Consider the following 18157-nt stretch of genomic DNA (forward strand, 5'->3'; position numbering starts at 1 on the left):
TAAATAATAACCCTGACATGGATGCACATGTTTAGACCAGAGAGCTGAATAAACTGGCAAGTTACTATGAGACTTAATGGAAAATGCAGGTCAAAGAGAAGTACCTTCTGAGAGAATGGGGAAAAATAAGGCAATAACATTGATTGATAACTGTTTGGGGCCAGGTGCTTTGGCTAGACCCTTGATCTACAATAATCTTGAAATTTTGCCTCATTTTACAGTTAAGGAAATAGAGGCTCAAAGAGGATAAGACACTCAGAAAAGGGAGGAATGTGATTCTAGTATCAACACAAACGTATAACATCTTCCCCTGGACCTGGGCTTCTCATCAAAGTCTGCTGTACACAGAGAATCATCTAGAGACATTTTAAGGACGTTCCATGGCTGAGCTCCATCTTCAGGGATTCTGAATCAGTGGGTCTGGAGTGGAGCCCAACCCGGTGAATGCAATGCGCAGCCAGGATGCAAGTACAGCCAGCTGCTGTCGGGACTGAGCTCTGAGCTACTGGAACACAGTCTCAGCCCAGACCTGACAATTATTGCAGAGTGGAGCACCACCCCCATTCCTTACTCTACCCAGAGAGGGAGTGACTGCATGTTTCTTTAAGCAGCATGAGTTAAGATGAGTTTGTGAATTCTTCTCCCAACATTCATAGCAACTGAATATGGATTTCAGACAATGGCATCACATTAAGATGCAGAAATAGAGAGAGACCCTAAAATCAAATTCAGTCATCATTTCTCCCTCTTGATGGGCCAGGAAATTGAGCCTACATTCATGTTTAAATGGGTACGTGAGCTATTTTATGTTTACTTCCTCAGAAGAGAAATATGAATTAAGTTGCTCTTTATGGATTTTTTTTTTTTTTTTTTTTGGTGAGGGGAGTGTGGGGTAAACTAGTTTTTCTTGGTTAAACCAGAAGTGACACTGGAAAGGGAGAGACAATAAGAGGATTAAAGTTTAACAAGAACATGTGGCTGGGAAATTGACCTTCGACCAAACTTAAGTAACCCTGGTACATGCAGCTTCCCCTTGGAATGCATAGCAATACCAGGCCCCCGGAAAGGGAAGAGAAGAAAGCGGAGTGGCGCCAGGAGGGAAGCTGCAGGAGAGCCTGAAGGAAAGGAAAGGAGGAGCTGAGGAGCAGTTGCCTTGAACACAGAGGAGTGTCTGTTCGCTTTCAATATCACTCTTGCTCAGCGCCCCATGGGATGGATGTACTATTTGGCAGAAATAAGAAAGAACAACTGGAGCCTGTGAGGGCCAAAGTGACAGGTGAGCGTTTTGTATAAATGATTGGCCCTTCTTTCATGTTTCGATCTATGCTTTTTTTCCTGCCTATTGTAAGTTATTTTTGGAAAATCTGGAAAACATGATCTGGGAGAAAAGGATCCATAATCCAGACACATTCTCTGTGAAAATCTAGGTGTGGCTCTGGCTGGTGTGGCTCTGTGGATTGAGTGCTGGTCTGTGAACGAAAGGGTCGCTGGTTCGATTCCCAGTCAGGGCACATGCCTGGGTTGCAGGCCAGGTCCCCAATCTGGGGCATGTGAGAGAAACCACACATTGATGTTTCTCTTCCTCTCTTTCTCCCTCCCTTCCCCTCTCTCTAAAAGTAAATAAATAAAATCTTAAAAAAAAAAAAATCTAGGTGTGCTTTCATATAACTCGGTTTCCAATGAGAGAGACAGAGTCATTCTCACTATTTCCAGGAAGAAAGTCCTGGGAATACTGCATTTGACACATATACAATGGGGTTATTCTGCAAAATGTGGCCCATCCCAATGGGGTGCTGTATTTGTGCAAATGTATGCATCCTGACTTAATTTCAAAATGGTACAAGAAGTGGGGGTGAGCGCGCACTCCTGCCAGTGCTCACCGGAGGGTGTGCAGAACCTGCTGTGATTTCCTCTCAGGTGCCACGGGGGTGATTCGGGCCTGTGAGTACCTTCAGAGCCAGTGAAGGAAACCCAGAGTGGGAGCCTCAGCGGGGACATTCCTCTGGCGGGTTTCGTGTCTCATTTATTTCTCTGGTATTCTCCTTTTCTGCGTTGCAACTTGACTTTCTGGTACCGTCTACAGGGCAGTGACTGGGTCTAAACTCTTGAGTCTAAGCTTGGCACTTGCTCAGTGTTCTGAGAACAGCGAGTGGGTGAGCTCAGGCTCACAGGGCAAGTTCATCTTTGGAGGGATGGACTGGATGTGTTTCACAAGGAGAGGACGACAGTGAGTGCTCTTCATGAGGAAAGTCAGATTGGAGCTGTTCAGCTGAGAAATTGCCTTGGAAGTTGCATAGTGCTCAATAAATGTTCTTATTATGTATGCATGGCACTAACTGTATGCTCTGATTCACCTCTCCCTGCTCTGCAGCACCTGCTCCTTCTCCTGTGTCCTGGATGTCTTGTGAACAGTCTCCCCATTCACTTAGTTGCCCAAGGCAAGAGACTTGGCAGGGTTTTTTTGGAATGCTCCCCTCCTCTTCCCTCTGAGTCCTAGCAGTTCTATGTCCTCCAAATCTCTTTGCTCCATTGTTCCTCTCTGTCCCCACTGCTGCCACCCCAGTCTTCCTACCTCCCTGACTCCTCCTTCTGTCCACACTTCACATCACAGTCAGAGACAACTGTTGGAACCCCAAATCTGGGCATATTTTATTGATATGAGTTGTACAGAAGAGGCAGATCATTAGAGACTGCAAGTAGATCAGTGGTTGGCAGGGGCTGAGGCTGGGGAATGGGGAGTGACTGCTAATGGGTGGGTACAGAGCTTCTTTGGGAGACGATGGAAATGTTCTCAATTTAGATAGTGGTGATGGTTGCACAACATTGTGAATGTACTAAAAACCCCTGGGTTTTACACTTTAAAATGATGGGTTTTATAGTATGTAAATTTTTTCAATTAAAATATGTTGCAAAAAAAGTCTGATCCTATCATTCCCTGTTATAACCATCAAAGGTGTCCCATTCTTCTGACCATAAAATCAAAACCTGTGGGATGTGGTCTTGTTGACCTTTGCCCCTTGGCTCCTGCTTAACTCTCCAGCCTCAATGCTTATGATGTCCTCACTCAAAAATTACAGTCCAGTCTTACTGAACAGCTGCACATCTCTTGGTCTTTGAACTGGTCTTTGGTCTCCTGGTTTGGGTTCCTCCAGAGATAAGCATTTGAGTGTCAATAGTTTATTTGGGACTCAATCCCAAGAAACACTGGAAGGGAAGCCCAGAAAAGGGGCATTGTCAAGATACCACTGGGAGCTGTCAGAGCTGAATCCTCTGGACAGCTATAAAACTCGCCTCCCATTGTCCCAGCTCGGGGCAAGGAAGTGGTGGCGTGGGACCCCCAACCCCCCACATGATTGTGTGAGAGCTGCTTCCGGGAGCACTGACTCTCCAAGGCCCTTCCATCTTGTCCAGCATGTGGGTGGAGCAGCTTCCAGGGAGAGAACAAAGCCCTCAGGCAGTGAGCTGCAGGTATTTGCAGAAAGCAGCCTTCATGGACAGGTGAATGCCAAGGGGAGGTGGTTCCCACAGCATCTGCTACAGCACCCGATCTTCAGAGCCCTGCTGCCCAATAGAAATATAACACATGCCACGTGTGTGATCTTAAGTTTACTAATAGCCACATTCAGAAAAGTAAAAAGATACAGGCGAAATGAATTTTGGTCATTTATTTTATTTAACACACCAAACGTACCCAAAATAGGATCAGTTCACCATGTAATCAATATTTTAAAGTTGCTAATGACAAATTTTACATTGTTTCATAGTCTTTGAAACCCAGTGTGTGTTTTATACTTACAGCACATCTCAGTCTGGACTAGCCACATTTGAAGTGTTCACTCGTCACATGGGGCCGGTAGCAACCGTATTGGATAGCGCAGCTCTAGAATGTTCTTTCCTCATGCCTTTGTGAGGCAAGTGCCTACTCTCCCTCAAGACTCATCCCAGTCGCTTCCTCCAGGAAGCAGTCCTCACCCTGCCACAGTCCCCTCACCTCAGGGTGCGGTCATCCCACACAGCCCCCTGACTGAGTCTATTGCACTTCTTTTACCACTGTTTATTTTGAGTGTCTGTTGATTCGTCTGTCTCTTTCTATGAACAGTGAGCAACTTAAGGACACAACGATGCCTATTTATCTTGGTATCCTCAGCACTAGCCCAGTGCCAGGCATACGATACGTTTTCTGGAAGTGACTGCTAGGTAAATGAATGAATGTAGCGAGTGGTGTTGGGACTATGGCCTCAATTCCTTTCCATGACTATTTTTTTATAGCTTTTTGGTTCAGACACAGAAACTGGAAACTAAACATTCTTTCTCTTAACAGGCAAGATTCCAACATGGCTTCAGGGACTCCTGCTTCGCAACGGGCCTGGGATGCACACAGTGGGGGAAACCAGCTACAACCATTGGTTCGATGGCCTGGCTTTGCTCCACAGCTTCACCATTAGAGATGGTAAAAGCACTCTAGTAGTTTGCTATTGCTGTTTTAACAAATGACCAATAGAAGTATAACGTGTACCAAGTGCAATTTTATATTTACTAACAGCCATAGTCATAAAAATAAAAAGATACAAGTGAAATTAAAACAACACAAATTAATTTTTTTACAGTTCTGAAATTCAGGAGTCTAAAATGAGTTTCACTGGGCTAAAATCAAGATGTTGGCAGGGCTACATTCTCTCTGAGGGCTCTAGGAGATTATTTTCTTGCCTTCTCTAGCTTCTAGAAGCTGCCTGCGCTCCTCAGCTTATGGTCCCATCTCCATCTTCAAAGCCAGCTGGCACTCTCTCTTTCTTTCTATCTCTCTCTCTCTCTCTGCATCCATAATCACATCTCTTTATCTGACTCTAATCTTCCTATCTCCCTTGTATAAGGACCTTTGTGATTACATTGGGCCCACCCAGATAATCCAGAATAATCTTCCTTCTCAAGATTCTTTATCTTAATCATACATTTAAAGTTTCTTTTGCTCTGTCAGGTAATATAGTCACAGGTTCCAGGGATTAAGACATGGACATCTCGGGGAGGTGGTCATTCAGCCCACTGCAAGCATAAACCTCCCTGGGGAGGTGGCCAAGGCTCTTTTTCAGAGAGTCTAACTTGCAAAACAATATGTATTCTCAATAAGGTGGGCAACAGCAGGCAGGAGGTTATAGGCTTTGGAATCAAACATGAATCAAATCAAAACAGGGCGAGTACAAAGCTGAAAAGAACACAGCTGAATGTGTCACTCACCGGGCAAAGGAGAGTCATGGCACTCAAGCCATATGCTCAGTAGCTCTCCCTGAGTGGACACTAAATATGGAGCAGGAAGTAGGAAGTGCCACAAATAAGGAGGAATCCTGAGTGCAGGGTGCTTGCTCAAGAAGTGGGTTGTAAACTCTTTGCTGTTGACCGTTGGGCTTGGTTATGTCACAGCAGCATGAGCTGAGCTCTCAGAGGTCCAGGATGGGTTGCATGAGGCTTGAGCAGGCTCAGGGGCACACGGTGAGCAAACCCACGTTCAAGAACTTCCGCTTGGTGAAATTTTTCTTTAACTCCTGTGTTCTCGCATGGGAAATCTGTGGTCACTTCACCTCCCTCAGAGGGCTGTTGTGATGATCAGAAGGATAGATGTCTGGCATGGGCCTGACACCTGGGAGACGCTAGTGGATTTAAAAGCACCATCATAGTTGTGGGGTTTGAATCCCAGCTAACCTATGCTGTGTGACCTTGGTCAAGCTACTGACCATTTCTGTGCCTCAGTCTCCCATCCTTAAAATGGAGATATATCAGTAGCATATCTCATAGAATTGCTGTGGAATTGAAAGAAATACATGTCAGGAGCTTCGTATAATGTCTAGCATATATGTGCTCAATAAGCATTAACTATTCTTTTTGCATAATAATTATTTCTTTCAAGCCAGTAAGCAATTATTTTTTTAGTGCAGACTCGATGCCAGCAACTTGCTCAAAAATTTCAAGAATGGAGATATCTTGTTTTAAAAAACTCATAGATTTTACTGAGACTCAGCTACAGAGAGGGTGGTTCTATATTCCTTGACAGCCCTAAATCTTAATAACCTCCTCGTTTTCTAGACAGATGTCACCAATGACTCTGGGGGAAATAAATGTTGTTCTGGATGAGGTGCATGAAAGGTGGCTTCCTTTCTGTGAAGCCCGGCTTCACTGGGCTGCCAGGTCCTTTGTGGCCATTTCTGGTGCTCATGTGAATGCTGTGTTGGAGGTGTTCTGATCCCCCCTTTGCAGATGCAGGAATGGAAACTTTAGAGAGGTTCAGGGGTCACCAAGATAGGGCTGAGATTTCAACTAGTGGTGTCTGGAGTTTACATTTGCAGCCATCACCCCAATCCTCACCCTAACACACACACACACACACACACACACAAACACACACCCCTGCCTCAGTAATGGCAGGTTGCTTAAGTGACCCCTCACAACTTACCACACAGTAGCCCTGGCGTCCTTCCATAGAGAACCCCAGAGATGAGGGAACCAGCAGGAAATGACTGAGCTATGGCTGTCTTATGGAAGCATGGGATAAACAGGCAAAAGACCAAAGTTATTGCACACTCTTTAGAATTTCTAAAGACATCTAATAGGTTTTCAAACTAACAATTCATTGTCAAAGGTAAGTAGCTATTTTGTATCCTTTTATGAGATGGCCAGACAGGTGTGACCACAAGAAGAGACACAGAGAGGCTCAGCAAAACAAAGGTTCTTATACTCAGAGGTCCTAGGAACAGCACACACAGCGTAGCATGCAGGGCCACATCGATGGTCGGGAGGCAGACGTCAGGAGCAGGGGAAATACTTAGGCCATGGCCTTTACTGAGGTTTCGAGAGAAAGGCAAGACAGGGCAGGGTAAACTGCTTAGGATTGGCTCGTGTGAATAATTTCAGTGTGCTTTGGGCTATAGTGGTGGTCTTTAGTTGCCTGGCACCTAGCCCTGGGATGGTTAAGGCAGAAGAATATTTCCTCTTGGGTGTATGAACCAGATAGAGAAGGTGTGGCTCTGAATTGGTTAGTTTCCATATCAAAGACATGCTGGGCCCATTGCTACCTCTAAGAAATGGCTGGTCTGCGGAGGGCTAGTCTCTCCTGAGCCACAAAGGTTGTTTGTCGTTGTTGTTTTTATAAGATACTAAAACATCATAATACACAGAAAATTATACACACACACACAATACAGTAGCATGAAAAACTCAGTTCTATTCATAACCTAGAACTGGCTGGAAAATGGGAAGTATGGAGAGTATACCTGATTACTAACCCTTCCCTTGTCCTGCTCTTGACTTTGGTCAAGTGTTGAGGGTGCAAGCCCCATCCTGCTTTGCAATGATCAGTTTGCCATTCCCAGCATAGAATGGAAGGCCCCAGAGTTCAGGGTTCCTGTTCAAATTGTTGTATCTTTATCACCTAGCATAGGGCCTGGCCCAGAGGTGCACTCTGAAACTCTTTACAGAGCTGAAATGACACAAACGAAGTAAAAATTGTTTTGGTAGAAGGAAGCAATACTTTCCCAACCCATGTCTTCAATACTCGCTACAGGAAGTGTTTGCTGGCCATTGGCTTCATGCCCATTCACACCTCAGCCCTCACCATAGTTCCTGAAGTAGGTACCACTATTACTGTCTTGATTTTACAGATGAGAATCTAATGCCTAGAGGCCAAGGTACTTGTCCAAATGCACACAGCTAAGAAATGGTAGTGGTTATATATAAACCCAATACTCTCTAAACCCAGAATCCCAAGTCCTAATCAGTATGCACTTTTGTCCTCATTCCCTCATCCTGCCAGCTACCATCTGTCCCCATCTCCCCAGCCCAATCCTCTTGAGGCTGCCAGGTTGCCATTGTTGGCATGGCACAACCTGGCCTCATGTCTTCTCTCCTCTAGGACTCTCAATGGCTCCCCATTGTCTAACAATGAAAATGGAAACCAAAAATGTTAAGTACTACTATACATGATTCAAGAGGGCATGACAGGGTAAGCAGGGTTCTTGGAATTGCCGAGAACACAAAGTATCTCTCAAAAGATGGTTTGTGAAGCTCCTGAATTAGAATCCTTTGGGATGCTAATTAAAGCTGCAAATTCACACACATGCACACACACACACTTGGCTTGAGTGAATCATGATCCTGAAAAGTAAGAACAGAGCGTCTGTGTTTCTAACACTTTTCCAATATGACCCTGAGCACACTGATGTTTAAAAAACCTCCACAGAGGACCTCCAGCCTGGCTGCCCAGTTCCACCCAAGACCAAGCTTATCAGGGTGCTGTGAGCTCAAGTCTCTGTAATAAGAGCACCAGGTGATTGTAGTAGACAGCCAGCATGGAGAACCTGTGTAGTGCCAAACCAGTAAGACTTTGGAGCAAGAAAGCAAAAAGATAGAAATGGCTGGTGGCTTTCAGCAGAAGCCAGAAAAGTGATGCTTTAAAAAACTAACAAAAATGTGGACTTCTGGTCAAGATGGAGGCATAGGTAGACATGCTTCACCTCTTCGCACAACCAGAGAAAGAATTACAACCAGATTTCAAAACAAATAACACCTAGAACCATCAGAAACGCAAGCTGTATGGAAGTCCAACAACCAAGAATTTAAAGAAGCCACACTCATCCAGACAGGCAGGAGGGGAGGAGTTGCGGAGGTGGGTGGAGACATGGTGTGGCATGGAGAGGCAGTGGTGACAGCAGTGGAATGGATGGTCCCACTTTCACATATGGTGGATAAAAATTGGGAGGGATATCTTGAGAGTGAGCGATCCCAGCCCTAGGCCTGACTGCACAGCCCAGGGTGCCAGCACCAGGAAGATAAACCCCCAGTACCTCTGGTTGTAAAAAACAGTGGGGGTTGGGGCGGTAGAAGAAACTGCCAGATTTTTGCCACTTAAAGGGCCCACATGGACTTAGAACATATGCAAACCCACCCATTCTGGAATTCACCATCAGCGTAGCAGCTGGAAGGGCACCAGTCACATACAGGAAGTGGGTGAAGTGACTGGAACAGGGCAAGTGCTGAGCAAACCTCCAGAAGTTAGGTAGCTGCACTGTCCCCTTTCTGAGTCCTCCCCGAACACAGAGCCACAAAGCAGTAATGCAGATTGCCCTGCCATGGTGGAAACCTAAGGCTCCATCCTTATAACTTAACAGGTGTGCTGAGACAGGAAGTCAAAGCAGCTCTACCTAATCTGTAGAAACAAGCACAAGGAGGCTGCCAAATTGAGGAAATAAAGAAATATAGGCCAATTGAAAGAACAGAACAGAACCCCAGTAAAATAACTAAATAAAATGGAGTTAGCCAACCTATCAGATACAGAGTTCAAAACCCTGGTGATCAGGATGCTAAGAGAATTCATTGAGTGTGGCAACAAAATAAAGGAAGAAATAAAGATTACACTAAGTAAAATAAAGAAAAATCCACAGGGAACCAAAGTGGAGGGTAGGAAGCCAGGATTTAAATCAACAACTTGGAACATAAGGTAGAAATAAACATTCAACCAGAACAGAAAGAAAAAACATAAATTTTAGAAAACAAGGCTAGGCTTAGGAACCTCTGGGACAACTTTAAACATACCAACATCCGAATCATAGGGGTGCCAGGAAGAAAAGAGAAAGAGCAAGAAATTGAAAAGTTATTTGAAAAGATAATGAAAGAAAAATTCCCTAATTTGGCAAAGGAACTAGACATAAAACTCCAGGAAGCACAGAGAGTCCTGAACAAGTTGGACCGAAAAAGTACCACACCAAGACACATCATAATTAAAATGCCAAAGAGTAAAGATAAGGAGAGAATATTTCTTTTCATTTCTTTTCTTTTTTTTTTTTTAATTGTTCTGTTACAGTTGTCCCATCTTTCCCCCATTTTTCTTGAATTCGTTGAGGCTTGTTTTGTGTCCTACCATATGGTCTCTCTTTGAAAATGTTCCATGTGCGTTTGAAAAGAATGTATTTTTTGCTTCTTTGGGGTGAAAGTAGCAAATCCATTTGATCTAGAGTGTTGTTCAGTGCCACAATATCCTTGGTGTTTCTTTGCTTGGAAGACCTGTCTATTGTTGACAATGGGATGTTAAAGTCCCCTACTGTGAGTGTGTTGCTGTCAATATCCTTCTTGAAATCCTTCAAGATTTTTCTTATATATTTGGGTGCTCTTATGTTGGATGCATATATGCTTACAAGTGTTATTTCATCTTGATGGATTGTTCCCTAAGTACTGTATTATGAAATGTCCTTCTTTGTCTCTTTTTATGGCCTTTGTTGTGAAATCTGTTTTGTCTGATATAGGTATTGCTACCCCAGCTTTATTTTCATGTCCATTTGCTTAAAATATTTTTTCCATCCCTTCACTTTCAGTCTGCGCAGATCTTTTGTTCTGAGGTGGGTCTCTTGTAGACAGCATATATGTGGGTCATGCTTTCTAATCCATTCAGCTACCCTATGTCTTTTGATTGGAGCATTTAATCCATTTGCATTTAAGGTTATTATTGATAGGTACTTATTCATTGTCATTTTCCCTCTTTGTACCTGTGTTCCTCTCTGTCTTTCTCTGTTTCTTCTTCTTTTTTTTTAAAGCATATTTTATTGATTATCTTGTTACAGTAGTTCCAATTTTTTCCCCTTTGCTCCGCTGTGCCCAGTACCCTCCTTCCCTCTAGCAATCCCAGCCCCCTTAGTTCATGTCCATGGGTCGGGCATATAAGTTCTTTGGCTTCACCTTTTCCTATATTATTCTTAACATCCCCCTGTCTATTTTGTACCAACCGATTATACTTCTTAGTCCCTGCACCATTTCCCCATTTCTCTCCCTCCCCCCTCCCAGCTGATAACACTCCAAATGATCCCCATACCTATGATTCTGTTCCTATTCTGGTTTGCTTAGCTGGATTTTGTTTTTATTTTTTAGATTCAGTTGTTGATAGTTGTGAGTTTGTTTTCATTTTAGTATTCATAGTTTTGATCTTCTTTTTCTTAAGTACGTCCTTTTAACACTTCATATAATAATGGCTTGGTGATGATGAACTCCTTTAGCTTTACCTTGTCTGGGAAGCACTTCATCTGCCCTTCCATTCCAAATGATAGCTTTGCTGGATAGAGTAATCTTGGTTGTAGGTTGCTCCATCACATTGAATACTGCTTGCCAGTCCCTTCCTGCCTGCAAAGTGTCCTCTGAGAAATCAGCTGATAGTCCTATAGGCACCCCCTGTAGGCAACTCTCCGCCTCTCTCCTGCTGCCCCCAGGACTCTCTCTTTATCTTTCACCTTTGGCATCTCAGTCATGATTCGTCCTGGTGTGGTCTCCTCTGGGTCCAGCTCGCCTGGGACCCTCCATGCTTCCCAGACTTGTATGTCCATCTCCTTCGCAAATTTGGGAAATTTTTCTCATTTTTTTCAATTCTTGCTTCCTCATTCTGCACTGGTTGATGGGGTTTTTTTTTTTCCTTATGTTCCAAATCATTGACTTGAACCCCGGTTTCCTTCCCTTAACCATTGGTTTTGTGTGGATTTTCCTTCATTTCACTTAGCATAGCCTTCACTTCTTCTCTTGTGCGTTTGCCATACTCAAACATATCTGTCAAGCCTGTGAGCATCTTTATCACCAGTGTTTTGAATTCTTCATCTGTTAGGTTGTCTATCTCCTCATCTCTTAGGTTGGCTATCTCCTTGTCGCTTAGTTCTCCCACTGGAATCTTGATCTGTTTCCCCTTTTGGGCCATACTTCTCTGTCTCCTCATTCTCACAGGCTCCTGTGTTTGTCTGCCTCTGCATCCCAGGTAGAGCTGTTGCTTCTGTTACATTCAAGGTGCGGAGCCTTAGGGATTGGTCAGCACAGGGCGACCTGTTTCACCACATTGTGGCACTGTGTGTGTGGGAGGGGTCCAAGAGGGTACAATGCCGCTTCCTCAGCACTCGCCCCTTTTCCAGGCACCTCTCCCACTTCCACACCAGACTGGCGCCCCTCTAGCTGCTGGCCTGGCCGTTGTTTCCAGAGTGGGTGGGTCTGTGGACATTCTAGGACCCTGGGGGCCCTTTAAACAAGTGGACTCTGCTGAGAGACCAGCAGTTTCTGCCTCCATCCCAACGCCCACTGGTCTGCACAGTCAGAAGCAATGAGGCTTGATTTTCACCGGTGCTGGGATCGTGAGTTGCGAGGTCCGGTGAGGAGCTGGGAACGCTCCCCAGGTGTCCCTCCTGACTTTAAAACGTGTGACTGCGCTTTCTGCCAACGTGCCGTTGCCGCCATTGCCGCCGCCGCCACCACCACCACCACCACACTGCATCCTCTTCGCCCTGGCTCCGCCCCTCTTACCTGCCTGGATGAATATTTCTTCTTTATATCTTTGTATGCTGGACTTCCATGCAGTTTGGTTTTCTGGAACTTCTGGTTGTTTCTAGTTTCAAGGTAGTTGTATTCCTTCTTAGTAGTGGAGGGAGACACAGCGTGTCTGTCTACGCCTCCATCTTGGCCAGAAGTCCTGATTCTTCTTTTTAAAGTGCCCTTCAAATTGTTTTTTTTTCATTTGCACTGCCATTAAGATTAATATTTTGTATTCTAGTTTTAAAAGTCTTTGCTGGTTTGATAAGAGAAAAAGATTTTGTTCTTTCTTTAATTTGCATTTACATTGTAATGGTATTTTTTTTTAAATGATTTTGGCCATTTAAAAATATGTTTTGACCATATGTGTTCATATCCTTTTTATGTGCTCCCTCCTTCTGTTCATCTTCTTTTTTTAAATTGGATGTTTATTTTTAACATTTTTGTAGGTACTCTTAAATATTAAGAACTTAAAAAAATAAAGTAAAAAACTAACAAAGATTTGAATAAAAGAGGCATAATGTAGCAGGGGAAGCTCGGTGAAGGGCATACAGGAGTGCTCTTTTTCTGTAAGTCTAAAATGATTTCAAACTAAAACATTTTTATAAAGAAGGCCAAGAGATGCACAAAATATATTCAATAATTTTTCTAATAAAAGGAAAATTTGTTGCCCATGAGGATTTGAACATGTGAATTCTAAGAGCCAGAGTTGCCAAGATTTACAGGACAAAAAAGAGCTCTGGAGGATTTAGCCTTTCCAAAGACTTTTCAATTGGTACAGCTCCAAAGTAGCCTTTTGGAAAGTTAGCTTTAAAAATGTGTGTATATATATGCACACACACATGTGTTCATATATACATATATATGAATATATATATACACACAAACATATATACATACACACATATAGCCAATCCCGTCCCACCCCCCAACCAGACCTGGTTCTAGAAGATTCCAGGCAGGAGTCTGTTTACTTGTGTTCCTTTAGAAGGAATGTGTCTAATTGGACTTGCCCAGAAGCAGGGTGGTAGGGAATGCGGGGTGGCTTCTTCTTTAATCTCGGCCTCAAAATGGAGTGTCAGCCTTGAGCAATTCCAGACACACAATTTTGTTGTGATCCCAAGTGCTCCGTGCTCTGGGGCTGGTTGTTTATAGGAAATGGGCCACCTGTCTACAACCAACCTGGGCTGGGTGTTTACATTACAGCTGAACAGAATTCAACATTTTAAGTAAAGCACCACAGGGTTCAAAGTGCCTTAGCCAGTGCCTGTGGGTGGTGACCCTCAGAGAGAGTGGCCAGAAAGGAACAGGCCAGCTCAAGGGGAGACCAGGGTGTTCCTAGAGCAGGTTTTGTGCCGCATTTGGCTGAAGACCAGTGTGTAGCCTCACCAACCCCTAAGGTATTCTTCCTGCCTCCAGGATCTTGTTGGACAATCCAGAATTGCAGCTGCCATCAGTTATCAATATATGGCAATGGCCTGAAGCCTTGCCCACTCTATCCTGCATCTCAATAGCACATATAGCTTTTATTGTGCTTCTACCATGTGCTAAGTGCTTTGCAGGCCTTAAATGCCAGGGCAACCCTGTAAGAAAGGTATCGTGATCCTCACATCACAGTGGAGGGGACTGAGCCTGCATGTGATACAAGGTCAGGTGCATGGCTGGTAGATGATGGAGCAAGGATTCATATCCACGTGGAAACTCGAATCTCCTCACTGGGAGAGCTCATGACTGTCCCGCTCACCCTAATACCCCCCAGAAAACCCCCTGGAATGGCTGAAATTGATGTTCACTCCCTGTACAGGCATCAGCCTGGGATGATTCTGCCTCTTCTCTTTTAGGTGAAGTCTATTACAGGAGCAAATACCTGAGAAGTGACACCTACAACGCCAATATCGAGGCAAACAGGATTGTGGTGTCAGAGTTTGGAACAATGGTGTATCCAGACCCCTGCAAAAACATGTTTTCCAAGTAACTGTTCATTTTGAATCCGGTCATGCTTTTTGATATCCTTGATGCTCACAACAACTAGTGTTTGCTCCTCTGACAGTTGTCTTTAGGGTGGATGAAAAGTTCATGGGACTGGCCTTTGCCTGTATACCCTATGCATTTCTTGATCACCAATAGCAAGAGAGGCAAAGAGCATCTGACAGATTATTAGGTATTCTCCCACATGGCTAGTGGGAGCAATTGGAATTATCTATCAAAATTACAAATGTGTGTTCCCTTCAGCCTAGAGGTATACTTGTTCATGCTGAAATGACAAACATACAAGATTATTCATGACTGCATTATTTGTTATAATGCAGAACTTAAAATAACCCAATATTCATCAACAGAGGAGTAGTTAAATAAGTAACAGTAAAAACACAAGGAAATATCAGGCAGAAGTAAAAAGGGAAGAGGATGTTTTCTACGTACCAAATGGAAGAATTTTAAAGATATATTAAGTTAAAAAAACCAAAGTATAAATGGAGCAAATGATATGCTATATTTTGTGTAAAAAGGCAGGAGGAAATCTAGGTTTATTTTTGCTTGTGCATGCATAAAGAACTCTGGGAGGAATCTTAAAGGAGGTGGGAAACTGACAAATAGGAGAAAAGGATAGGGGAAATTTTTTACTTGTATAGATGTAAAAGAATCTACATTATGATGCATGTGAATGTATTACATACTTGACGAATTAAATTGTTGGCCATGTAATCACACATGCTTTCAGTATTTCCTTCCTGATGCTCTTTAGATATAGAAGAGTTATGAAATGTGTTAGGGATGGACTAGCCCAGCGATGGAAGATTGCTTCTGCTTCTCCAGGAACTGCTCTGAACTCACATTTGCAGATGGAGGAAGAGCCAGTGAGGAAAAGGGCAGAGGAGGAAATGAATTCAAAACCACAACCCTTGTGGCATTCTTGCGGTTACAGTACTTGCCAGTAGGGGAAGCACTAACCAACACATGGATCCAGGATTTCTTTTCCTGATTTGAGTTTGCTCCTGATCAAATTAGTTATGAGTTCTTAGCTAAAATTGGTTTGCTTTTATCTTAAAAAAAAAAAAAAAACTAATTTCCTGGATAAATTTGAGGTAACCAGTGTGGACTTACATTCCTGCCAAAAGCAAGGATTTGTTTTGCTAGTCTTGGGGGCCCTTATGGATAAACATATGATTTCTGAGGAGCTTCTTAAAATTCTTCAAAAGAGCCCACGAGCTCTTTCTGGCTTTGGTGCAGGAGACCTTTGGATTTTTGAGAGACCAGGAAGGCTCAGTTGGTGTCCACGTTGTCCCAGCTGATTGTCACTCCTTAGTTGATTCAATATGGCGGTACCTTTGGACACTTGATATCTGAGTCCTCAAGTAATCTACTGGGACCCAGTACTTTTTCTTCCTTAAGTTGAAGTAGAGTATTTTAAGTGGTAGGAAAACTAAAGCCCCCTCAAACAGAATTGTGCAGTTAGGTAGACACAGCCATTGCTCCATTGGTTTGCTTTCTTCCCCAGAGCTTTCTCCTACCTGTCCCACGTCATCCCAGATTTCACAGACAACTGCCTGATTAATATCATGAAGTGTGGAAAAGACTTCTATGCGACCACAGAGACCAATTACATCAGGAAAATAGACCCACAGACTCTGGAAACTCTGGAAAAGGTATCAGCAAATCTACAACCAGCATCAGTTTTTTGTCTCAAGACAGGAACTCCCTGTGTGAGGCCATGTGGCCTGCAGGAGCACTCTGCTCTAATGCCACTGGCTCCTGTGCTTCCCCAGCATAGCACTTAGGCTAGATTCTAAGCTCCTTTAGACTGTCTGTTCATCTTTGTGTTTATATTTGTTTCCAGGGCTACCATAACAAATACCACAAACTAGATGGCTTAAAACAACAGAAATTTATTCTCTCACAGTTCTGGGGGCTGAAAGTCTGAAATCAAGATGTCAGTAAGGCCATGTTCCCTCTGAAGGAGGGCAATGTTCTCTAGTGAAGGATCATTCCTTACTTCTTCCAGTTTCTGGTGGTTCCAGAAATCCTTGGTGTTCCCTGACTGATAGACGGATCCATCACTTCAATCTCTTCTAAGGATATAAATCATTGGATTAAGGCCCACCCTAATCTAGCATGACTTTATTCTAACTTAATTACATCTATAAAGACCCTATATCCAAATACAGGTACCAGGAGTTACGATCTCAACATATCTTTTTGGAAGACACAATATAACCCACAACAGAGTCCATTGTCCTCGGTTCTGAGTGGTAGCTCAATGAGAGTCTGAATGGCTGTGCTGGGCAGCCCAGGACTCCCAGTCGCCCTGCCTTGTATTGACCTGAAGAGGGAGGCATTAGGCAGAGAGCAAGAGTACAGAAATAAATGCCCAAGCACATACCTTTTCCTTGGCAGAATCAAATCAACATTTTTGTGAAGATCAATATAGACTCACTTTGTCTTCTCTAGCTGGCTGTTCAAAGTCTCAATGTCTTCATAATACATTTTAATGATCTGTTAAAAGGAGTGCTTTTCTTAGCTGTGACATTATGTACAGCTCCTTTTAAGCTAGGTGGCATAGGTCCAACTGATGTACACATTCCACAAAGTTGCAGAGAGGAAATACTAGGAGAGGATCGAGTATTTATTGCCTGACTTTTGCCTGGATGTTGTGCTATTCTGGGGGAGGAAGGGTGGACAGCTGGTTCCTAGGGCTGTTGTTCTACAGTTGTAGCTCGTTCAGAGCGAGGTCATTATTGAGCTTGCTAGTTGACTTTCACTTTGACCAAATGTTTTGGTAACCTCTCCTTTCCCAGAATAATCCTATGAGAGGCCCAGAGATTTCTGCCTATGTGGAATGCAAAAGGGGAGGATTTAAATGACTTAAGCAGAATGACACAGAGCAGTGGCCAAGATTAGCACTATAGCTGCCTCTCTGCACAGGTCATTGCTTAGAACTCTCCATAGGGAGGTGTCCTGTCTCCACTCTGAGGACCCCCGCAGGGCCAGGTAGCAGGATCCAAAAAACTGCCACAGAAAACATGCATAGCTCACTCACCTCCCTGCAACCTGTTTGCTATAGGAGGTCCCCCATGAGGTTAGATCCGGTCTCAAGAGTAAACACTCTCTAAAGGTGAAGTCTGCCTATGCTCAGATCAGAAAATATGCAAAAATAGCCACCATCTCTCTGAACCTAGAATCATCAGCTTTTCACAGGATTTCAGCTTCAACTCCTCTTTTTAAAACCAGGTGCCTATTATGTTTTGCAGATTGATTATCGCAACTATGTGGCTATAAATATGGCAACAGCGCATCCTCATTATGATTCGGCTGGAAATGTTCTCAACATGGGCACATCCATTGTGGGCAAAGGGAAGACAAAATATGTGATCTTTAAGATCCCTGCCACAGTACCTGGTAGGTCATTCTGGGGCTATAATGAGGTATAGACAGCGAGGGTGGCTTCCTCTGAAGAGTTCTGACTTTTGTGGATGACGTAGGCTCAATCTGATACTTTCCCTCCCAGATGACCCAGGTGACCCCGAACTCATTTTTCTTCCTTAGAAGAAAAGAGATGTTGCTGGGCTTCTTTTTGGAAGCAGTGAATCCCTTTACTATTCTAACCTCCTTTTCTGGATGTTACAGTTCATTAATTTATTCATTATTCATTATTTTTCCATCTATCCATTCAGTTATCATCCATCTCCTTCCTTCTTCCTTCCTTCCTGTCATTTTTTCAGTCTTCTGACAAACCTTTGCATTTCAGGGCTGTTCCTCCCACTTTCATCCCAGCCCCAAGAAGCCAGGTTCCCAGGGTTGTCAGAGAGCTCAGCCCTGCTCAGATCAACTCCAGATCCCCACCCTGTTT

At 43.7% G+C, this 18157-nt stretch overlaps 1 protein-coding gene across 1 annotated transcript in view; it reads left to right on the forward strand.

Annotated features, from left to right (window-relative positions):
* Positions 1 to 897: 897 nt before the first annotated feature.
* The window catches only part of BCO1 (beta-carotene oxygenase 1), a 36446-nt gene continuing 19186 nt past the window's right edge, over positions 898 to 18157 (forward strand). Inside the window, exons 1-5 of the mRNA XM_090260482.1 lie at positions 898 to 1276; positions 4322 to 4450; positions 14154 to 14283; positions 15809 to 15956; positions 17559 to 17706. Of these exons, the coding sequence (XP_090116608.1) occupies positions 1213 to 1276; positions 4322 to 4450; positions 14154 to 14283; positions 15809 to 15956; positions 17559 to 17706 (619 nt within the window). The 5' untranslated portion in view covers positions 898 to 1212. The remainder of the gene's footprint in view (positions 1277 to 4321; positions 4451 to 14153; positions 14284 to 15808; positions 15957 to 17558; positions 17707 to 18157) is intronic.

This window comes from Furipterus horrens, unplaced genomic scaffold (assembly GCF_987537825.1).
Source record: "Furipterus horrens unplaced genomic scaffold, mFurHor1.1.pri manual_scaffold_13, whole genome shotgun sequence".
NCBI classification, from domain to species: domain Eukaryota; kingdom Metazoa; phylum Chordata; class Mammalia; order Chiroptera; family Furipteridae; genus Furipterus; species Furipterus horrens.